The 24,826-nt window shown below is 40.4% G+C and overlaps 2 protein-coding genes across 9 annotated transcripts in view; one reads left to right on the forward strand and one right to left on the reverse strand.

Annotated features, from left to right (window-relative positions):
- Positions 1-11,660, reverse strand: part of LOC126248317 (protein DPCD) — a 49,523-nt gene extending 37,863 nt beyond the window's left edge. Inside the window, exons 1-2 of one of the 2 annotated variants that reach the window (XM_049949206.1) lie at positions 11,046-11,174; positions 10,683-10,948 (exon numbers count right to left, since the gene is read on the reverse strand). In XM_049949206.1, coding sequence (XP_049805163.1) covers positions 10,683-10,746 — 64 coding nt within the window. In that variant the 5' untranslated portion in view covers positions 10,747-10,948; positions 11,046-11,174. Of the gene's footprint in view, positions 1-10,682; positions 10,949-11,045; positions 11,175-11,572 lie in introns of those variants that run through there. The other variant, XM_049949215.1, reaches the window with a different exon arrangement.
- Positions 11,161-24,826, forward strand: part of LOC126248286 (protein FRA10AC1) — a 57,992-nt gene continuing 44,326 nt past the window's right edge. The window contains exons 1-2 of one of the 7 annotated variants that reach the window (XM_049949167.1): positions 11,161-11,257; positions 11,345-11,373. Coding sequence is in view for 1 of the 7 variants with exons in the window: in XM_049949140.1 (XP_049805097.1) it covers positions 12,215-12,260 (46 nt within the window). In the remaining 6 variants the exon portion in view is untranslated. Of the gene's footprint in view, positions 11,475-12,199; positions 12,261-12,335; positions 12,355-24,826 lie in introns of those variants that run through there. The other 6 variants (XM_049949175.1, XM_049949184.1, XM_049949159.1 and 3 more) reach the window with 6 other exon arrangements.

The raw sequence follows: 24,826 nt of genomic DNA on the forward strand, positions 1-24,826 counted from the left end.
AGGAGGTATTGAATAGAATTGGGGAGAAGAGAAATTTGTGGCACAACTTGACTAGAAGAAGGGATAGGTTGGTAGGGCATATTCTGAGGCATCAAGGGATCACCAATTTAGTATTGGAGGGCAGTGTGGAGGGTAAAAATCGTAGAGGGAGACCAGGAGATGAATACACTAAACAGATGCAGAAGGATGTAGGTTGCAGGAGGTACTGGGAGATGAAGAAGCATGCACAGGATAGAGTAGTATGGAGAGCTGCATCAAACCAGTCTCTGGATTGAAGACCACAACAACAACATTTTCTGTTTCTTGTCTGCATATTCTCCTCTGTGATTAATGTGATTGATCATCTACTCCACCCTCTGAATATGACATGTAATTAATTATTAAGTCTATGGAGGGATTCCTCTAGCCTAAAACCATGTGCACATGTCATGTGTGTTCTGTGTAGAACACATAGGATGTATTGACGGAGGTCCTACAATTTGCAAGCTGATAGTGGACATCACTAAATCTCCACCATCGATCACCATAAAATCATTTATGCCTTTGCTTAAAGCCCTCCATTCTGTTCCAAAGCAGAGACCATCATTACCTCTGGGCATGAGGGTGCAAATTATGAGACTGCCTCCATTCCAGATGCAAGACTTGCTATCTGTACCAACAATCATTTGTTGTATTTTGTAGTTCTTATATACTGTAATACTTTATATAACTGTAAAGGAAAACTAAAGAGATTTGCCTCCTCATGGAAGAATAAGTTTACCCATTTTTGTTCCACCCATAGACGTTTCAGCACTTTATGTGTTACCTTCAGTGAGTTTGTGTGTAAAGTTCTTGTGAATGACAAAATCATGCAATGGTTCATATGAAATTCAGCTTGAGGCTATTTCCATATACAAAGGTGTGATACTCAGACATTAATTTACGTTAGTTTACTTACATAGTTAATGTCTATGACACTTATTGACCAGCTGGGCCACAAAATATGTTATTTCTGTTTTGTGCTGAAAATTAGGCCTACAATGCCGTTTTGGCAAACAACAAGGTTATAAATGAAATGATTATAAAAAATGAAATGAAAACAATACAGATAAAACAGGATTCTACAAACCACATAGAGGAGGCATTAAGTTACAGACAGGCACAATGAAAAAGAATGCTAGACATATTCAGCTATTGGACTAAGTCCTTCATCAGATATAGAAAACCCACACACTAGCCAACCCACAAACACATGGCTACTCTCATCTCCAAACACTAAGGGGCTACTGTCATCTCCAGACACTAAGGCCTGGCTGGCGATAGCAAAGAGGATTAAGCTCAGTACGTAACCCAGAGGCACATCATTTTCCTGGAAAAAGGTGTCTGACAAGGCAGACCTCACACACACCTCAAAAACTCAGTCTTGTAAAAATACCCAAAGAAAACAGGGCAGGCGCCCACGGAAGCCCCACACGTAAAGAGTATGGAGGATACAAGTTCTCCAGCAGGAGTTGTAGGCCTTCTCTAAATCGAAAAACATGGCCACAGTCTGGGATTTCCACAGAAAACCATTCATGACATAGGTGGACAAAGTAATGAGACTGTCAACTGCACAACACCATGCTCGAAATCCACACTGTACATTCGTTAGCAAATGGCGAGACTCGAGCCACCACACCAGTCGAGCATCGTTCCATCACCTTGCAAACACAGCTGGTAAGAGAGATAAGGTGGTAGCTGGAAAGAAGGGTTTTGTCCTTACCAGGATTAGGTATGGGTATGGGTATGACAGTGGCTTCATGAGGCGCACAGAAAATGTGCCCTCGGCCCAGATGTGGTTGTATATGCTAAGCAGAAAGTGTATGCCCACAAGAGAAAGGTGCTGCAACATCTGAATGTGGATGGCATCTGGCCATGGGGCAGAGGATCGGGATGAACTGAGAGCATGATCTAGCTCAGTCATAGTAAAGGCGACATTGCAGCACTCACAATGCGGAGAAGAGAAGCGAATCGTTCGAGCCTCCTCCGCCCATTTCCGATGAAGGAAGGCAGGGTGATAGTGGGAAGAACTCGAAACTGACACAAAATGGCGGTCCAAGGTGTTGGAGATAGCAATAGAATGTACAATGACATTGTCAGTGACTGTCAGGACGGAAATTGGGGAATAGATCTTGGTTCCAGAGAGCCATCAGAGGTTGGCCCACACAACAGAGGAAGGTGTGGAACTGTTAAGGAACTAGTGAATGAAATCCAGCTACCTCTTTTGCTATCCCGAATAATGCAACAACATTTTGGACGCATCTGTTTATAATTAATGCAGTTTGCCAGTGTAGGGTGGTGGGTTAAAAATGCAGAGAGCATGTCTAAGTGTGTGAATTATGTCGCGGCATGCCTCAGTCCACCAAGGGACTGGGACACGATGCGGTAGAGAAGAAGTGCGGGGGGGTGGAACATTCTTTAGCAGTAAGGATAAAGTTTGTGAGATATCTGACCTGGTCATAACAACTGGGGAAATCTTGTTCTTCGAAGGTCACCAGGGAGGAGTAAAAGTGCCAGTCAGCCTTAGTAAGCTACCATTTGGGCGTGCATGTGGATGGGGTAGCAGTCAGTAAATGGACAGCACACATGAAATGGTCACTCGAGTAGTAGTCAGAAAGAACGGACAACTCAAGACGATGGGCAACCTAGGCAGTGCAGAAGGATAGGTCCAAATGGGAATAGGTGTGCGAGGAGTTGGAAAGGAAAGTGGGTGCTCCAGTGTTAAGGCAGAAGAGGTTAAGTTGGTTAAGAAGGTCAGCCAAGAGGGTACCTCTCTGACAGGTCCTGGGAGAATCCCAAAGGGGATGATATGAATTAAAGTCACCAAGTAGCAAAAATGCCCAATAAGTTGAAGGAAGTCTGCCCTGGTGACAGTGAATGATGGCGGGACATGTGCAGTACAGAGATAAAAAGTCAAGTGGGGAAGGAAAAGATGAACTGCAACAGCTTGAAGAGTGGTAGTCAGGAAGATGGGCTAACTATGAATGTCATTCCATATGAGCAGCATGACATCCCCATGAGAGGAAATGCCGACCTCAGGGGGAAGGTCAAAACGAAATGGTAAGAAACGTGAAAGCTCAAAGCGGTCGGGAGAGCGCAATTTTGTTTCCTGAAGGCAGCGTACAAGGAGACGCTGAGACACTAAAAGCAGCCTTAAATCCTATTTGTGGGATCAAAGGCCACAAATGTTCCATTGGAGGAGAGTCATGATGAGGAAGAGACATAGGGGTGTCACCTCGGCAGCTGCCGAGTGACAGCTGGTGAAGGGGCACTACTACAGGGCACAAAGCATGAAGATCCTGCTCCATGGGGTTCACAAAGCATCAGCTTGCTTGTGCAGTCAGTCTGTGGAGTCCAACACCGAAAAATGGTTGTTGGTGCGCACCAGCGACACAGATGCTGGACAGGCTAAAGTACCACGTGCCGACACCATCAAAGAGGATCGTCGAGGTGGCAAAGGAGAAGACAGTTTGCCTTTGGTGGACTTCTTCAAGCCTTTCCGGTTAGATGAAGACTCAGGTGTTTTTTGGCTGGAGGGACGGAGGAAGTCTTCATGGGAGTACTCCTTCTGTCCATTCCAGCCTACTGGTTGTGTAGCTAGTGGTTCCGCCCCTTGAGGCGAGAGTTTGACAGCTTGTTGCAGCACAGCTTGATGGTGATGCTACCTTGACACTAGGCGATTTTGCAACTCAGAGCTGAATTGGAGGTCACATGTCTGCGTGGCCATGTCCTTCATGGAGCGAAGGGTAACAAGAACAGAACTAAAGGTACCAGATGGGAGAACACAGGGTTCGCGACTAGCAGGTAACTTGTGAGCAACTGAATAAGGCACCTTTTCCTTTATCCACTCATCAAGATACACTGAACACTCCCGAGAGGAGACAGCATGGCCATCATTGCAGTTAATACAGCGGGGAGGAGGTGGACAACCGCCCTCGTGCACATCCCTCCCACAGGTAACACATTTGGCTGGGTGTCGACAAGACATTCTGGTGCTGTTGAAATGATGACACTGGTAGCAGTGCACTGAGCTCGGAATCTATGGATTGACAGTGATAATTACATAGCCTGCTTTGAGCTTGGACGGAAGCACTGCTCTATCAAAGATGAGAAAGAGAGTGCGGGTGGGCACTAAGGAGGAATCTACCTTTTTCATTACATGATGAATGGCAATGACACCCTGATCAGAGAGGTAAGATTGTATTTCGGCTTTGGTTAGACAGTCGAGCAGCTTGGTGTAAATTAGACCACGGGAAGAATTCAAAGCTCGATGGGCCTCGACATGAACAGAGTAACCGTGGAGAAGCAATGAAGCAAGCAGTTGTGCTTGACAATCAGAAGTGGACTCCAAAAACAAAGTACCATTCCATAAATGAGAGCATGACTTCACATGGCCAGCAATTGCATCAACACCTTTCTGAATAAACAGATTTACCGTGGCGAAGGACTGACCATCTTCAGTACGTGAGACCATGAGGAACCATGGTGCAGCGGGAAGGGTCATTGAATCATTAGCCTCATTGCGTTTATGTTTTGTAGACGCTGAGTGGGAAGATGATTGACTCATCACGAGGAAATCCCCAATGACTGCCAGCGTCTACGATGGCAGGTTCCTTCCAACTGGGGGCCTCCTTCACAAGGGGGTGCACACACCTCAGGTGATTGTTCACTCCTCTGGTCAAACCTCGCGAACACCTGTCAGAGGGACCACTCAGCAATTTGGGAAGGTTACAGCTCAGGCAATCACCCCTCCCTGGACCTGGCCTGTACCAGGGGGTATGTGCCAACCCTATCTGTCAACCCAGGGCTGGAAATTACATGTTACCCAGTCACCTGTTACGCGTCAGACACATGGGCTAGCCTTTAGGAGCACACAGGGAGGAAGAAGAAAAAAAGAGGATCCTCAAGTTCTGAAGCAGAGGAAAGAGAGGAGAAGGGAAAAAAAGAAAGGAAAGGGTAGCGAAAAACAAAGGTGAGACGGTTCGCACGTCAGCGACAGAATGCAGAACAATCCCAATAACACCCCACACATGTTCCCCAAGGGAGGGGGAAAAAGAATAGCAAGAGGATAGACATGCAGCACAGAAGGGAAAAAATGCTGCAAAGGCTGGGGACACATGGTAGCCAAGCACAAACACGCCAAAAAGTGGCGAACCCCCTGAGGGGCCTCTATTTGTGCCACAAATGACTGGAACAGTATGCATATTTTCCCAATAACTGGAGAAGACTTTCCTCATTCTACAAATAAACTGATTTTTGTTACAAAATCTGCTGCAATCTTACCATCAAGATTTACAGTGGGTTACAGTACTACCTATCATGAGTCTGCCTATTTCTCTAGAAATAAATTGATGGAGATTTGTATTTCAGTAGTAGGATGAACTCTTCAATCACAGCTACACTTTCATTTAGATATTTTCTTTGAAATATATGTGTACAGTTTGTATACAGTTAAAAAACAACATTGGGAAAGAGTATTTTTGGCTTTTCAGGATGTAAATCAATTCCACACTATCCTTTTTACAATGTCTCCTGATAACACCTACAGCATCTTTACCAAGTCATGTGGCAAAGAAATGCCACTCTAATTATGTAATCATGTAATCCATGCTGATGAGTACGTACCTACAGGGTGTTTCAAAAATGACCGGTATATTTGAAACGGCAATAAAAACTAAACAAGCAGCGATAGAAATACACCGTTTGTTGCAATATGCTTGGGACAGCAGTACATTTTCAGGCAGACAAACTTTCGAAATTACAGTAGTTACAATTTTCAACAACAGATGGCGCTGCGGTCTGGGAAACTCTATAGTACGATATTTTCCACATATCCACCATGTGTAGCAATAATATGGCGTAGTCTCTGAATGAAATTACCCGAAACCTTTGACAACGTGTCTGGCGGAATGGCTTCACATGCAGATGAGATGTACTGCTTCAGCTGTTCAATTGTTTCTGGATTCTGGCGGTACACCTGGTCTTTCAAGTGTCCCCACAGAAAGAAGTCACAGGGGTTCATGTCTGGCGAATAGGGAGGCCAATACACACCGCCTCCTGTATGTTTGGGATAGCCCAAATCAATCACATGATCATCGAAATATTCATTCAGGAAATTAAAGACGTCGGCCGTGCGATGTGGCCGGGCACCATCTTGCATAAACCACGAGGTGTTCGCAGTGTCGTCTAAGGCAGTTTGTACCGCCACAAATTCACGAAGAATGTCCAGATAGCGTGATGCAGTAATCATTTCGGATCTGACAAATGGGCCAATGATTCCTTTGGAAGAAATGGCGGCCCAGACCAGTACTTTTTGAGGATGCAGGGACGATGGGACTGCAACATGGGGCTTTTCGGTTCCCCATATGCGCCAGTTCTGTTTATTGACGAAGCCGTCCAGGTAAAAATAAGCTTCGTCAGTAAACCAAATGCTGCCCACATGCATATCGCCGTCATCAATCCTGTGCACTATATCGTTAGCGAATGTCTCTCGTGCAGCAATGGTAGCGGCGCTGAGGGGTTGCCGCGTTTGAATTTTGTATGGATAGAGGTGTAAACTCTGGCGCATGAGACAATACGTGGACGTTGGCGTCATTTGGACCGCAGCTGCAACACGGCGAACGGAAACCCGAGGCCGCTGTTGGATCACCTGCTGCACTAGCTGCGCGTTGCCCTCTGTGGTTGCCGTACGCGGTCGCCCTACCTTTCCAGCACGTTCGTCCGTCACGTTCCCAGTCCGTTGACATTTTTCAAACAGATCCTTTATTGTATCGCTTTTCGGTCCTTTGGTTACATTAAACCTCCGTTGAAAACTTTGTCTTGTTGCAACAACACTGTGTTCTAGGCGGTGGAATTCCAACACCAGAAAAATCCTCTATTCTAAGGAATAAACCATGTTGTCTACAGCACACTTGCACGTTGTGAACAGCACACGCTTACAGCAGAAAGACGACGTACAGAATGGCGCACCCACAGACTGCGTTGTCTTCTATATCATTCACATCACTTGCAGCGCCATCTGTTGTTGAAAATTGTAACTACTGTAATTTCGAAAGTTTGTCCGCCTGAAAATGTACTGTTGTCCCAAGCATATTGCAACAAACGGTGTATTTCTATCGCTGCTCGTTTAGTTTTTATTGCCGTTTCAAATATACCGGTCATTTTTGAAACACCCTGTATTTTGAAATCAGGCAACACTACCATCTGAAAATATTAACACATTATGAGTGCGCACAATAGAGGGTATTTTTCAAAATACCAATATACAAGTCCACAAAGCATATTTTCTGTGGTTCAAGCTCATCACAAGTGATAGGCATGGATTATATCACCTAAAATGTCCAAGCAGTTGCTATGAACAGGGACACCTGGTCATGTGAGCAATGAGCAATTTGAATTTCATATTGATACATGTGGAATACTGCATGCAGACTCATTGATTGGTTGGTTTGGAAGGGGTGGGAGACAAATAACCAGGTCATCGGTCCCATCGGATTAGGGAAGAATAGGGAAGGAAGTCAATTGTGCCCTTTCAAAGGAACCACCCCGGCATTTGCCTGAAGCAATTTAGGAAAATCACAAAAACATAAATTAGAATGGCCGGACGTGTGTGTGAACCGTCGTCCTCCCGAATGCGATTCCAGTGTGTTAACCACTGCGCCACCTCGCTCAGTGCAGACTCATTTTGAATTCTTTGTCTGACCGATGTTTCACTGATAATCTGGCAATTTGACAGCATGAGTGGCGGGTATTATCAAAGAATTATCATCCATTGTTCATGGTAGACTGAGATCAAGTTTGTGAGTTTCCAGAACACACGTTCACTCTGCAGCAGACTGTGCACTGACATGAAACTTCCTGGCAGATTAAAACTGTGTGCCAGACTGGGACTCAAAAGTGGGAGCTTTGCCTTTCGCAGGTAAGTGCTCTACCAACTGGGCTACCTGAGCACGACTCACAAACCATCTTCACAGCTTTACTTCCATCAGTGCCTCATCTTCCACCTTATAAATGCCACAGAAGTTCTCCTCACCGGTTTAAAGTTGTGAGGATGGGTCGTATGTTATGCTTGGGTAGCTCAGTTGGTAGAGCATATGCGCATGAAAAGCAAAGGTCCTAAATTCAAGGCCCGATCTGGCACACAGTTTTAATCTGCCAGGAAGTTTCATATCAGCAAACATTCTGCTGCAAAGAGACAATTCATTCTGAAAACAGTCCTCCAGGCTGTGGGCAAGTCACATTTCTACAATGTCCTTTCATCCAGGAGTGTCAGTCTCTGTACAGAAGGTTCGTAAATCGTGCTCCAGTAGCTCAGATTGTGGAGCACTTGTCCATGTAAGGCCAAATTCCCAGTTTCAAGTCCCAGTCCAGCACACAATATTAATTTGCCAGAAAGTTTAAAGCTTGCAGGTGATCATTATATATTGCCACCATCACCAGTGACTCAAGTATAAGCTAAGAATAAGATCAATGATGGAAACTTTATATGTCACGCATCTAATTTGCCACCTGTTAGGCAAGCTTTCACACTAGACCTACGACGAAACATTGCTAGGGAATACTCTGTAAAACACAGTACAAGTAAAACAAAAACACCAGCATCAAATGACAACAATGGAGCCAACAGTAAACACTGTGATAACTGTGACAAAAGTTTCACGAAATAGTCATAGGACTGAAGAAGCTGTCGTCTTTCAAATCTTCTGAAACAAACAAGACAAACTGATTTATCAAAGAGGAGATCACCAGTTTCCCAATAATGGATCTCATGATCTTCCCTGCGAAGAACCTACCAGCGAAAGTTCTGGAACAGTGTTATCTATTGCATAAGCAGGGGATAGCAGATAGATCTCCAAGAAATATACATACGTCTGGTGAGAGTCTACAGGAGGGACGGGATCAAAGTCTTCCCATACATCAGATACTCTAAAACATAAAAGCCCTACAACTTAACGTGATGAGGAGTCCTATAGTGGCTACAAAGTTTTGCAAGGTGATTGAGCAGTTGTTCATAGACATGGCTTGTCTTTAGGAATTTTAATACACAATGAGGCTAGAGACTGAAGTTCCCTTGCACAGCATTGTCTCACTGCATTTGTGCCTTGAAAATGTCAGTGTGTGCACCTGTCAAAATATCAGCAGTTGTTGAAGATGTCAACTGGCTGCAGTGCTGTATGTTATTTGAACACTTTATACCGAAGGAGACAGGTTGTAACTGTCTATCAATAAGCAACATATTTTTAAGGTTACCAACAAATTGAATCTCAACCTGGATAAAAACAGTTATTTCAATGAAGGTTGTGATTTCCAGAACATCAAGTCATAAAAGTACAGCAGAAGACCAGAGTTGTACAGATTTCTTTAAGCAACAGACCATATTTGATACCTTTAATTTCCAGTTGCTTAGGCTTGTATCACAATATTTTCATTTCTTAAAAGTAACTCATTGGCTGAAAGAATCTTCAATATGACAAAGAACCAGTGGCCAGAGAAAGAAATTAGATATTCATGCTCTTAATTAAATGAAACCTTCAAATAGAAGTAAACTTTTCTGAAAGTTGTGATGAATTTTTGAATTTTCTAAAAAAGAGGGGGGGGGGGCAATGAAGGATTATTGAAAGCAGCAAAGGGCGACACAAAATATGCATCAAAAATACAAAACAGTGATGTTGTTCTGTTGGGTATTTTCTTAAATACTTTTTATGTCTTCTTTTTTTTTATATATGAGCTTCGAATTCAACTTATTATATTGCCTGTAAATGTTAACTTAAAAATTCATTTCATATTTAAATCACAAATCCATACATTACAATACGAATGAAAAGAGGAAGAGATTCTTTTTTTTATTTCTATGTAAACACAATGTGCTGAAAAATTATTGGCACAACTAATTGGTTATATTATTTTTGATAATTGTGATCGAGCAGTTGTGCAGCACTTGGTCTCATGAAACGTGGCATCCCAGTGACAGCAGATTTTTCTGTTGCGCGATGCTAACTGTAACAATTCATGTGATGAATGGTTATGAAGTATCAGCGGATTTCTGTTGTGTAATGCTAACTGTAACAATTCATGTGATGAATGGCTATGAAGATCAACTGAGAAGTGTAGCCAGATATATCAAACGGTTATAATGTGATATAATATTAGTGCCAAGAGGTCACTACATGTCTCTCAATTGACTTATAAGATCGACCACAACGACTGTCACACAATAACGGTCACTGAAATTCGTACACCCGCACAACATCCTACAACACAAATAACATATCTAGAAACTACTAATTACAAAAAAAAAATTAAACTTGTAAGTCAACAACTTGTGATTAACACGGCCTTTTTGATAATATAAAATGTCGTACATAGTAGATATCCCATAATCTTTGCAAAAAAATTCTATTTCTGCAGTAAATGAGAACAAAAACATTAATTACCATGTTCCTAAATCTACTGAAGTCAACAGGTTTAACTTTGCATTACGCAGCAATACTCTACCGGTTTTGTTAAGAATAATAGGTGAGATAATCCATACAAATCCGGAAACACAAAAATTTTAAAATTAGTAGTCCTAGATTAATCCCACGGGAGAGTACTGATATCATTCGCTTTTCATAGTAATGCAGAGTATATTAAATAATAGTTTATTTACAAGAATATTAACGTACCATCCGCAATCACACCTATTTTCTCCGCTTTCTTTAACCGGTCCACCCAGCTTACCGGTGTCATATTGTGTAAACAAACCGTAGCCAAGGTAACAGGCAGAGTAGTTCCATGCTCTCATTACTCTCATACAAAGTTCATTTTTATAATCAGTTTAGGAAGTGGTTTCGGGAAGAAATATCTCCCGTAGCAGCTACTACAGATTTGAATCTTGGCATGTGATGCTTATCCAGTGGCTGAAGAGTACTTTTATTTGCTTCCAGCTAACCTGCTTGTAGAGAAGCGAAGTAACAATATATGAAACAAATTTTGTTGAGAAAATAAATACAACTAGGGGTTCGGCATTAAACAAAAACTGCTTGTACCTGTTTTAGAAAAAAAGCAGATTTTCCTTGTCGCTAAAACTTTTGGCCGGAATTTAAGTATTATGATAGCACAGATCATAATATTCTAACCTCTTTGGACAGTCCGAGTTGTTTGTAATCAAGTTCCTCGTAGACCTATGTTGTTTATTATGACTTATCAGTGATTGTTGTGATCATTCGGACCTGGCAGTGGTGGGGTATTCAGGTGAAGGGTAACGAAATAGTGATGGGGTGAGGTTATATTCATTCCAGAAGTGAAATCGATTACATAAAAGTGTAAAGACTGTTGTCATTTTCAGGCAATCTGTGGACACAATTAATTGTTCGTGTACGTATGAACACCACATTTCCAACGCTCAGCTGTTTCATCACTACGAAACTTCAAATATCAACACTGACATTACTATGTATTTTTCGTTGTTATTGTCGGTAAATTCTTGAAAACTCAGTGTACTAGTTTTCTGTATGTTACGAGTAGTTAGTTGTGTATTTTTTTTGTATGAATTAATATTCATTTAAGTACTTACGCGTAACATAACAAGTGCATTGCAGAAGTGCTGTAGAGTAATTAAAACAGACGTCCTTGTGAAACCCATTCCAGAATTACGCAGTGATGTGCTAGCAGCTTTCGATAAAAAAATTAAAAAAAAAAAACTATTTCTGTGACTGTTATTGTCTATGAGTAAACTCGTGTACCATGAAACTGTGTAGTTTTGATATAGCTTCCGTGAATTAACTGTATAGAAGCTATAATTTGCCTTACGGTTTTTTTTTTTTTTTGTTTTTTTTTCCAGTCACCAGTTTCGCGAAATCATAATTTAAGTAGTTGTCACAGTCATAAAAATGGAATATGCAGAAATACAAATGTGTAGGAAAAAAATTTAACTAAGTTATGCATAGATCAGGATACAGAAAAATGGCTTGTGAATTAATATTGGGAAATGTAATAATTGTTATTGTTACAGTGGACAAGTCTCAACTGTATACGTGGAATATTTTCGTGAAAACTTTTGATAGTTTATTCTTCAGCCAGTCAGACAGTAATAAAAGTTTATTGATATGTGGTGGTATTCACGTAAATTTATTGAGCGAATCTGTTTGGTAGGTGCAGTAAGCCACTCACCATCAGTCATAAATCCCCATACCAGAGTTGCTCAGCCCTATAAATAATGCATTCATACAACCACTGGAAGTTAAACTTGGACCTATTCTGTGGTAAATGTATTGACAGTTCATGTTCTTAATCTCATAACTTCGCTGAACCACACAGAGAAAAAAATGAAGCTTTGCTAATGGCAAAACAACTGAAGTAAGCTTAAAACTTGTCAAATTTGCCTAATGCTAACTCTAAATTCAATACATTTCTTAATTAGTTTTAATCCATTTCGGAAAATAGTTTTCCTGAAGAGCTAATTATGTGTAATACTGGGAAGTCGCCAATAAAACCATGGAAGACCACAGGTATCAAAGTCTCTTCACAATGGAAAAGGGGCATACCAAACATCTAGAACAAATAAACACTTTCCTATTATAAACAATACTGCACATTTTTCAAAATCTAGGAATGTAAACATTTTGTCTCTAATCAACAGATCAGACAGTAAAGTAAAACTGGCAAGGGATATTGTTAAAAGAGAGAGATAGGAAATGAAGCCATAGAAAATGATATTATTTTTGTTAAAGAAAATGGGAAAATTGCTATTGTGCACAGTCCAGGAGTCTCCAGTGGGTGCCCTTCTTGTTTTTGGTGGTGAAGAACAGAAACGTGTTTTATATTATAAGTTGCCTGAAACAAATTGTTTGTGAATCAAGGAACATTGGACAATAGGGATCAGCCGAAAGGGGAAGTGCAGTTGTTAAGATGCTGTCATCATATTCTGGAGGATGGAGTTGCTCGGTCTGACCATCCTGATTTCGATTTTCTTTTTCCTAAATCACTAAGGCAAATGCCTGGATCAGGGGCACTGCCAACCTCCTGTCCTGTCCTCGTATAAAATGTTATATGTCCTGTGTGTGGTATATTTTTTCTGATTTTGTTTTGTTACCTTGACAATTTGTATATTATTATTACATTATTCCTACGTGGATAAAGATGGTAATGTTTAGCAGGTAGATGAGAGAATGGGCACAAATAGTTCAGAAGAGAAATCGAAACAATATACCAAAGGAAAAATTCACATCCCACTTAGTAAAATAAAAGTTAATCTCACATCCCCATCTGAAATAAAGAAGGTAATCATGACTCGAAAAGGTTAAAGTTCGTATGATGTGGATATTATTTCCAAAACAATAAAAAATTGTGGCTGTATAATATCTAATGTTCTTACTCACTTATGTAATCCATCATTAATTGAGGGTGTTTTCTCACACAGATTATAATATACAATTTAAGGTTTCTCTCTAAAAATGACTAGAATATGATTTGGGACATCTTACTCCCATGAAATCTCGATAATTGTGACAGACTGATATGCAGGATAGCCTGAGGTCTAGATTAGGTTGAAAGGTGATAATTTGTTTGTGAGTTGATTAAACTAAAGAGTGTGAATTCAAATAAAGGTTGTGGTAACAGATTGACCTGTTGGCACCATGGAGGGGCATAGTCTCGTGTGTGTGTGTGTGTGTGTGTGTGTGTTCGGTTTACTCTAGTGCATCAAAGAATAACTCTGAAAGCTAGCAAGTTTTCTTTCTTTTCTGTGTCCTATCGACACTCAACACTTCTGTTTTTGGTGCGTGGTCTGCTTTAATGCAAAAGTATTTATGTTTTTGTTTATGCCGTATTTAAACACACTTTTACACATTTAATGCACTTTTCATTATAAAAATTAAAACTGTACACTAACTTCAGGAAATGTATGTTAAATAATGGACAAGCCCCTCACAAGTATTTTGATGCATATTATTTATATATCTATACTAGGAATAAATTTGCAAAACTTTCTGTTTGTCTTTGAACATGCTAATCTCCAGAGGTACTAGACACATTTTTATGGGACTTTCATAGGTAAGTTCATTGTAACTGGGGGGGCTCTGTATAGGCTAGATTTCAACAAAATTGGATCATGTGTAAAAAATATATTCATACATATTATGAAAATGTAAATGTAAAAAAATTGCTGCGGAGGTAAGATCCACCTACCAGTCATAGGGGTAAGGTTGGAGATGAAAAAGAAGTGTAGACCACAATACGTGAATACCAATATTCATCCAGTGTTTGAGAATGAGAGCGCTTAGTGACTTGCAGTGAACTTGACACGCAGTCTCAAACCTTTGCGAAACTTTTTCTTGCTGATATGCGTTATACAATGGGGAAAGGAAAAAGTTTACTGTCTAGTATATTTTCACTGTTAATTTATTACTTCTTTATTGCTAACTGTATTTGTTTCACATTTTTTAAGACAGTGTTCACATATACCACTGAATATACTTGCAATTGTACAACACATAGTTCAGGATATATGATGTCATAAACACTGAGATGCTTGTAAAACTGCCACATCACTCATGATGTTTACATTTGTTGTTACCAACGTGCTGACCTGATTTAGGTGGAGTTTGGTAAGGAGGTAACTTGAACACTGAGGAAGAATGTAGGCTACTTTAAAAACTTTGTAATACAGTATACTTACCACTTTGAAGAATATTAGGAAAAATATTTACTCTTTGGGAAAGCTATTTGCTCTTTGACTTTTGAACTTTATCATACTTGTGAAAATGCTTTGTTTGGTTGATTTTTACTGTGTGTATTCAAAGTAATGAATACAATGCTTATATTATCTTCATTGTGTTTAATCCATGCTTCCTCACTATTTGTTGCATAATGTACACATTCTGTAATGTGTACCTACTAAGCCTGCTATCCAGTATTTGAGAATTAGAGCACCTAATGTTTTGCACAAACATTACACATAATTTCAAACCTTTATGAAAAATTTTCTCGCATACAATCTGCACTAAATGTAAGGAAAAAAGTTTATCACTTACTACGTTTTTGCTGTTCATGCAGTAAAATTGCCACATCAGGTGTGATGTTTTAATTTATATTTTGTTTACTACTACCTGTATTAACAACACACTGTGCAGACAGTGTCCACATGTAGCACTGAATATGCATGAAAAATTATATAATTGTACATCTCATAGTTCAGGAGGTATGGTGTTATAAACAATGAGATATGTGAAAAACTGTCACACCATGCATGAAATTTGAATTTATTACTTCTTTGGTACTAACTCTATTCACGACACATGTTTTAGACAGTATCCACATATGCTGCTGAATTTACCTACAAAATTATATCATAGTAAGACTTTAAAAGGTAACTCAAGTAATATGCTATAATCCGCTATGTATCACTCACATAGGGATCATAAGGATAAGAATAGAATTAGTGCACACACAGAGGCATTCAGTCATTCTTTCTGCACTCCATGTGTGAATGGAACCTGAAGAAACCCTAAAAATATGGTGCACCCTCTGCCATGCAGCTCGCAGTGGTTTGCGGAGTGTAAATGTAGAGACAAGGGGAGGAGTAGATAGGCAGAGAAATGGAAGAGGAGTAGATGGGCATAGAAAGAAAGAAGAGGAGATAAAAAGAGAGGGGAGGAGGAGGAAATGGGCAGAGATAGGGGGAGTAGAAGATGGATATGGAGGGGGAGATGGACACGGAATGGGGATGGAGTAAGTTGGCAGGGAGGGAGTCAGAGGTGACGAACAGAGAGAGAGAAGGAAGGAGGAGATTGACTAATAGAACGGAAATAAATACGTACCCAGATAATGTTGGAGACTCGGCAAGCATTTTCCATAAACTATGAAAACAGCAAGGGTGGTGCATACCATACTTGTACCATAAAAAGGGTGAATCTACAGAAGTCAATGGCTATGGCTCACTGTCATTTCATTACTGATTTTCAACATTTTTAGAAGGTGATGTACTCCAGGACTGACACCCACCTGTGTTGTAATGAGACACTTATGTAGTCACAGTTCTGCTACGGTCGCAGGTCCGAATCCTGCCCTGGGCATGGATGTGTGTGATGTCCTTAGGTTGGTTAGGTTTACATCTACATTTATACTCCGCAAGCCACCCAACGGTGTGTGGCGGAGGGCACTTTACGTGCCACTGTCATTACCTCCCTTTCCTGTTCCAGTCACGTATGGTTCGCGGGAAAAACGACTGTCTGAAAGCCTCCGTGCGTGCTCTAATCTCTCTAATTTTACATTCGTGATCTCCTCGGGAGGTATAAGTAGGGGGAAGCAATATATTCGATACCTCATCCAGAAACGCACCCTCTCGAAACCTGGCGAGCAAGCTACACCGCGATGCAGAGCGCCTCTCTTGCAGAGTCTGCCACTTGAGTTTATTAAACATCTCCGTAACGCTATCACGGTTACCAAATAACCCTGTGACGAAACGCGCCGCTCTTCTTTGGATCTTCTCTATCACCTCCGTCAACCCGATCTGGTACGGATCCCACACTGATGAGCAATACTCAAGTATAGGTCGAACGAGTGTTTTGTAAGCCACCTCCTTTGTTGATGGACTACATTTTCTAAGCACTCTCCCAATGAATCTCAACCTGGTACCTGCCTTACCAACAATTAATTTTATATGATCATTCCACTTCAAATCGTTCCGCACGCGTACTCCCAGATATTTTACAGAAGTAACTGCTACCAGTGTTTGTTCCGCTATCATATAATCATACAATAAAGGATCCTTCTTTCTATGTATTCGCAATACATTACATTTGTCTATGTTAAGGGACAGTTGCCACTCCTTGCACCAAGTGCCTATCCGCTGCAGATCTTCCTGCATTTCGCTACAATTTTCTAATGCTGCAACTTCTCTGTATACTACAGCATCATCCGCGAAAAGCCGCTTGGAACTTCCGACACTATCTACTAGGTCATTTATATATATTGTGAAAAGCAATGGTCCCATAACACTCCCCTGTGGCACGCCAGAGGTTACTTTAACGTCTGTAGACGTCTCTCCACTGATAACAACATGCTGTGTTCTGTTTGCTAAAAACTCTTCAATCCAGCCACACAGCTGGTCTGATATTCCGTAGGCTCTTACTTTGTTTATCAGGCAACAGTGTGGAACTGTATCGAACGCCTTCCGGAAGTCAAGAAAAATAGCATCTACCTGGGAGCCTGTATCTAATATTTTCTGGGTCTCATGAACAAATAAAGCGAGTTGGGTCTCACACGATCGCTGTTTCCGGAATCCATGTTGATTCCTACATAGTAGAGTCTGGGTTTCCAAAAACGACATGATACTCTAGCAAAAAACATGTTCTAAAATTCTACAACAGATCGACGTCAGAAATATAGGTCTATAGTTTTGCGCATCTGCTCGACGACCCTTCTTGAAGACTGGGACTACCTGTGCTCTTTTCCAATCATTTGGAACCCTCCGTTCCTCTAGAGACTTGCGGTACATGGCTGTTAGAAGGGGGGCAAGTTCTTTCGCGTACTCTGTGTAGAATCGAATTGGTATCCCGTCAGGTCCAGTGGACTTTCCTCTGTTGAGTGATTCCAGTTGCTTTTCTATTCCTTGGACACTTATTTCGATGTCAGCCATTTTTTCGTTTGTGCGAGGATTTAGAGAAGGAACTGCAGTGCGGTCTTCCTCTGTGAAACAGCTTTGGAAAAAGGTGTTTAGTATTTCAGCTTTACGCGTGTCATCCTCTGTTTCAATGCCATCATCATCCCGGAGTGTCTGGATATGCTGTTTCGAGCCACTTACTGATTTAACGTAAGACCAGAACTTCCTAGGATTTTCTGTCAAGTTGGTACATAGAATTTTATTTTCGAATTCACTGAACGCTTCATGCTTTAGCCCTCCTTATGCTAACTTTGACATCGTTTAGCTTCTGTTTGTCTGAGAGGTTTTGGCTGCGTTTAAACTTGGAGTGAAGCTCTCTTTGCTTTCGCAGTAGTTTCCTAACTTTGTTGTTGTACCACGGTGGGGTTTTCCCGTCCCTCACAGTTTTACTCGGCACGTACCTGTCTAAAACGCATTTTACGATTGCCTTGAACTTTTTCCATAAACACTCAACATTGTCAGTGTCGGAACAGAAATTTTCGTTTTGATCTGTTGGGTAGTCTGAAATCTGCCTTCTATTACTCTTGCTAAACAGATAAACCTTCCTCCCTTTTTTTATATTCCTATTAACTTCCATATTCAGGGATGCTGCAACGGCCTTATGATCACTGATTCCCTGTTCTGCACATACAGAGTCGAAAAGTTCGGGTCTGCTTGTTATCAGTAGGTCCAAGTAGTTTAAGTAGTTCTAAAGTCTAGGGGACTGATGACCTCAGCTGTTAAGTCCCATAGTGCTTAGAGCCATTTGAACCATTTGTAGTCACAGTTCGGATTTCAATAGGTCCACTCTACTGTGTTATTTTATGCATTTAGTGAGGATATGATAAAATATCACCAGTTGTTATCTTCTGTGGCTTACCAAAGACATTAGATTGTGTCAGTTGTAATTTTCTGTTTGAGAAAGTGGTAAATTTTCATGGAATAAGTAGTTGAGCACGTTCATGACCTAGTTTGTATTTAAGAAAAAGCATGCAGAAAATTACTCCAGACTGTTTGTGTAATACAAAGAGGGATGCCACATCATCTGCATGGGGATAAATTACAATGGGAGGCCCACAGGGTTCTGTCATTGTCCCACCACTATTATTACTTTTTGTTATGATCTGCCAGTTTATTTGACTCGGAAGGCTGAATACAAGCATTATTGTGAAGCCGAGCAAAAAAGGATCAGCAGAGGAAATAGTAAATAATGTGTTGTCAAAGCATCTACGTTCAGCTCCCCAGAATCCATAGGCCCGATTGCAGAGTGATAGATTCCCTCAAAGAGGTACTACCTGGGTAGTGTCCTTTTTTTGACGACATTCTTTGATGCTTGGTTGTTCAAACTAGTGTGGGTTGGACAAATCCTTACTGGTAATAGAACTAAGGTTGTAAGTCCCGGAGCTTGATAATAGGCCGCTCCTCTGGAGTCAGACGCCCTTCACAGCCGCTTCTCTGAAGAACAGACACTGCTGAATAAAGATAGTGCATCCACTTAATCCACCGTTGGGACATGGTTGTTGTCTTCCACCTTCAAAACCATTGACCATCTTCACCGTCACCCTGGCAGGGGGCCTCACAAGGTACTATCAGCGGGTCAGCTGAGCCAAAGTTTTTTAAAGAGGTGTTACTCCTCTATCACTCCCTCTTTGTTCTGGCATGTGACTGACAGAGCCTGCCTGTTTTGGAAAATGTCATTCATTTGTGGAGAAAGTTGTTAGCCCAAGAAGAAACAAATGAAGACCGGTTCAGACTGGATCCTAAGAACAAAGGGTGTACATTAACTGCTTGGCCTCTGCCGATGACCTGGCCATTTTTGCTAACGACATAGAGTCAGCAGTCAACAAGATCAACAGGCTGTCAGAAATTGCTGAAAAAGTTGGACTCCAGATCTCTATTCAAAAGAAAAAATATATGACAAACATCTGTGATGGACCTGAATGGATGATCACCAATCTGGGAAAAATTGGACAAATTAAGAGTTTCAGGTATTGTGGTGAAGTCATCCAGGAGAATGGATTAGAAGAAGAAGAAGAAGCAATTAATGTCAGGATGATGAAGTTAGGCCAAGCATACCAACTGACAAAGAATACCTATAACAAAAAGTCTATGAGTATAGGGGCCAAGTTCTGACATTATAATTCGGTTGTAAATTGAGGGCTTATATGCATCTGGAACTTTGACCATGAATAGAAAAGGTCAAGCTGAGTGGCTGGAAAAGTGAGAGGATAGGATATTAAGGAAAATCCTAGGTAATAGATGGGTTGATGGACAATGGCGAATGAGAGCAAAGGAGGACTTGTACAGCAAGGCAGAACCTATCACAGCATCCATTAAGAAGAGATGATTGTTATTTTACGGTCATCTCATGAAGATGGACAGTGACCAACTAGCAAAAAGAATATGGAGTTTCATCCAGTCTAAGAAAACAAGGCCAAGATGGTTCGAAGAATGTGAAAAAGATCTTAGGCAGATTGGTATCTCAGAGAGATAAATTCCTGGCAGGAACAAATTTAGAAGGTTGGTGAGCAACTACCAAGGTTTTAAAATGGCATCCCTGTCCAAAAGACGGAGAGGACCATTATCTGAAGAGCATAAACAGGCACTTCTTGGTGGGCTCAGAAGATACTGGCAGGAAGTCATAGTTGGAACAAGAACAAGACCTAGACACTAAAATGAAATTGGTTGCTACCACACAGTCCGTAGATGCTCAACTTGATAATAATAATAATTAAAAAAAGGAAATGGTGTTTTTATGAAAGTTACTGACCGGTTTTGCGCAAATGTGCCAACTTGAAAACTTTGAAAAAACACCACATCCAGTTTTCTGCTGTCAAAACAGTATCCCACCTCCTGTTACAATAGTATACTAAGAGGCAGTAATAAACAGAATAGAAATTTCTAAGTTCTTATGTGTGCTTATTGATTAAACCTTAAACTGGAAAAATTATATAGTAGAGCTGCCAAAAAATTTAGGTTTGCCTACTTTTGCCATAGGAATAATTGTCAACTTATGGGATGTAGAAGTCATTAAGTTAACGTAGTTGGCGTGTTTTCATTCAGTGATGGCTTATGGGATAGTATTTTGTGGCAACACCTTACTTACACAAAAAGTATTTCTTGCACGAAAGAAAGTAATTTGAATTACATTTGGGGCTTACAGGTATTTCTTTAAGCAGCTGCTAATATTAACAACAGCCTCACAGTAAATTTATTCATTTGTGAAATTTGTTGTCAATCCGTCTGAGCTTGAAAATAACAGACATATTCACAAGCACAACACTAGAAGGAAAAATGATACTATTACCTTTCAGTGGATCCAACTTTGGCACAGAAAGATGTGAAATATGAAGTTATAAAACTCTTTGGTAGTGCACCCATGGAAATAAAATGTCTGACAGATAGCAGAAGCATTTTTAAATGTAGATTAAAGATTTTACTCCTCATTAAGTCCTGTACCATAGAGGAATTCTGGAATAGAAGTAATTAGCACTACCTTGTCAAAAGTTGACATGTTGAGAGGTATGGCTGTAGCACAATTATAGGGTTTATAGTTTTAGCAACACCCAGCCACAAGCATGGATTAAAAAAGTTTATTTAACTCAAACCATAACAGGATTCAGATTTTTACAAATCTGTCTTCAGATGGGATCTTGCAGCTTTCCTGCTGGGGCCTCAGTTTGTGTTTGTTACTGGTGTAGTGAAATAAGATAAGAAAAGTTTTTCATTTATAATATTGTAATATTAAGAGAGATTTTTTCGTTCTGATCTTCAGAGAAACACCGAAGACCTAATTTTCTCTGATGTATGGTGCTTGTGGCTTACACATTACAGTGCATCACATTTAGTTGATTGTGTTTTATATTCAGACAAGAGGGCAGCAACTAACTTGCCTACAGACTTGCTCTCTATTTTATATGGCAATGACACAAAAGTGGTATGCCTTTTAAGATTCTGCAAAATGTCCAACTTGTTCACTAGAATTTTAGAAAGAAGTTTTTAATGTATTATCCTGGTGACTGGCTCTTTTTTTTTGGGGGGGGGGGGGGGGTGTAAGTGTCCAGCCAGGCAAGAATCCCTGTACAATTATGTTAGCTTTCCTGTTGCATTAGTTATGTTTCAGTTGAGAGTTTTAGAACATTTGATCATTTTACGGGATGTGAAATGGGATGATTGCAGGAGACCATGGGTAAGATTGGGATCCTTTTCACATTTCCTTGTGATTTTCACATTTCTTTGTGATTAATTTCACTGTCTCTTTCCTCACTATCAGGAATGTTTTGTATTTGTCCTCTGGTTTATTGGTGTTGATTCGTTGCATGCATCCTGTCAATATTGGATTGCGTGCTCACATTCTACATTCTGTCAAGGGTGCTTTTTCCTCTTCTACAGAGGAATTAGTGATTTTACTGTTTCTGTCAATTTGCTTTGAAGTTCTTGTCAGTTGTTTTGAGTTTTTTCCCTAATTTTCCATGTGTATCCTGTTAGTGTCAAATTTGGGAAAGTGTGCTTTTTTGTGAACCTTTGAGGTTATTCTTGTCAGGTAGATCTCTGAACCTCTGTTTGCACATTTTCTAAATTGAACTTTCATATTTTCCCTGACGTCTGAATAGGGTTTTGCTACAAGGGGTGCCAATTTGGAATTCACTGATGAGTGACTCTGATAATATCCATGTCATCTGTTTTGATGGTTTCTTTTTTAGGAGTGTTGACATGATTTTAAAATATGCCTCCCTGCAGTTACTGTGATGTTGTGTATGTTCTTCCGTCTATGTCCTTTAGAGTTTTGTAGTTCTTCTTTTGACTTGAAACCCTTCCAAACATGTCCTGTTCTAACACGAGGAGATTAGAAAATATTTGGCAAATATCTTGCAGTTTCCCTGGTTGATCGGTTCAGCTTTACCGTGAAAACAATTGATGGGGATTGGTACACATGAACTTTGTTCTTAAAAGTGTGGTAGAAATCTCTGGAATTGCTTTTGATAAATTTGTTCTGGATAACTTCCAACTTCACTTTTTCAGATGATCATTTTGCTCTTCAAAATATCTGTGATGTCTCTTTTCCATAGTGTTTAAATTGTGACTGGTGTTTCATCTTTTCAGAACATTTCTATCTTTTCCATGCTACAGATCTCTTCACAAGCTTATGCTCATATTCCACCAGACTGCTTGTTTATTCTTTGCTAGACAAAGTGTCTTCTGAGCACCTTTATTATTTGTCGTGTTGAGGCCTTGCCAGCTCTCTGTCCAAATGGTATAATTTTGTTTCTCTGAAGTTTTTAATGGTATCTTTGGTGATATTCATCCAGTTATTGCTGTATTTAGTCATTTTGTGTGGACCTTTCATTTGGATTGATGTGGGTGAGCAGATTTTAACTTTGGAGAGTTAGTGGTCTGAGTTGAATTCACTATTTCTGCTCACCTTGATATTCATTATCACTCTAGTACTTGTACTGGTTATTGCTATGTGATCCTGCTCCGAAGTTGAGATTATTTACTTACTTTTTGTGTGCCTGAGGGAAAGACATCACACTTTTCCTCTCTAGAATTCTGCAACCTTTTATGGTGGCATTTAAAACACTATCCAGAGTAGAAGATTCATATGTGTTTTAGTGTGCAAGTAGGTGATTAAGTAAGTGTCTGGACTGCCCCACAGCTGCATGTAACTTACTACTCATACCCACATGAGATCAGATTTGTTCTGCAGTTGAGAATCCTGTTTCTATTAGGGCTTCTCCAAGTAGGGCAGGGTAGGTAGTAACTGCAGCTAATTTCTTCCCTCGGACTGAAGCCCTCTTGCTTAGGAGGGGACTTAAGACAATGTGCTGCAGCTGTGTCTTGGGTTTTCTTTTGTTCCTCTTTTGTTCCGTTTCTCCCACCAGTCTGCATATTGTGGATGGAGGTTTAATGCCAGCAAAAGCGTACCACTATGGGACTGGGGCTGGTCAAAGATACCCTCTAACCAAGCACACTGACTCGTTTAAGGCCACATTCAAATGCATGGTGTGGAGTGAAGCTCCCCACACGGGTGCTCGATACTCTCCCATAGAAAAACATTCATAATGCAGTTGACCAGAGAAGCTGGAGATTTGCTCCCCACTTAGAACCTGTTAAAATGTTGTTTGTGCTGCAGACTTTTCGTTTCAATCCTGTCCAGTGTTTTCTAGAACACAGGATGCGGTCCAGAGCAATTCCCAGATATTTTGGGCTGTCACTGTGCCAAAGTTCTGACCCTCTGCATTTAACATTCAGTTTTCTTCTAGCATCTCTGTTTCTTCAGTGAAAGCACATACTTGAGTCTCTCCTGGATTGTGGTTGAGATGATTCTGCTCATAATACTCTCCCAGCCTTTCATGTGTTTGCTTATTTTGATTTCAGCTTCCTCAAAGGCGCTCCCTTGGGCCATCACAGATGTCATCCATATAGATAAATTGCCTTGTATCTGGAAGATCTGGTTGATCATTCATATAGATATAGAATCGGTGATCACACATTTTCTTGAAGTAATCATTTCTTCTGGTACCTCCTGCAGCTCTTCTTACCATGCATTATTACACAGAATATTCTGCTTTGGAGCGTACCTCTGAATATGTTTATCAGCCTGAAATTTCTTTATCGCCCTGTATAGTGTTTGGATAAGCCTTCTGTGATTCATGTGTCATAGGCAGTGCTGATGCTTATAAAAATTGTGTCAGTTACTAGTTTTTCTCACACTCATCTTCATTGTGTTGGTTAAGATAAGGACCTGACTAAAGCATGATTTCTTTGGTCTAAAACCAGGTTTGCCCTGAAATAATGTTTTCATCCACACTTGATAAAATCCTAGTCTGTATCATTCTCTCAAAGACTTTATGTAGATTACACAAAAGTGGGATGAGGCAAAAATTCTTTGGATCTTTAGGTTCTTTCCCTGACATTTAATAGTCTCTGGTCTGAAATTCTTCAGCTGCTCTGTTCTAATATCATCCGCTCTTGCAGCCTGATACTTTTCATTTGCTTTATGGCACTTACAAACTCTGTTGTGAAATACAAGTCAGAGTTCTTTTTCTCAGTTTATCATGACAGTTCCTTAGTTTGTGACTTCTGCTCTTTTTTAATATTCTCAAGTATTGATGAGCTATTTGATTTGGTGTTGCTAAGGTGAATTCCTCTTGTGGGTTTTTAGGATCATTGCTTTGATTTTAATTA

Source organism: Schistocerca nitens, chromosome 1 (genome assembly GCF_023898315.1).
Source record: "Schistocerca nitens isolate TAMUIC-IGC-003100 chromosome 1, iqSchNite1.1, whole genome shotgun sequence".
Lineage (NCBI taxonomy): Eukaryota > Metazoa > Arthropoda > Insecta > Orthoptera > Acrididae > Schistocerca > Schistocerca nitens.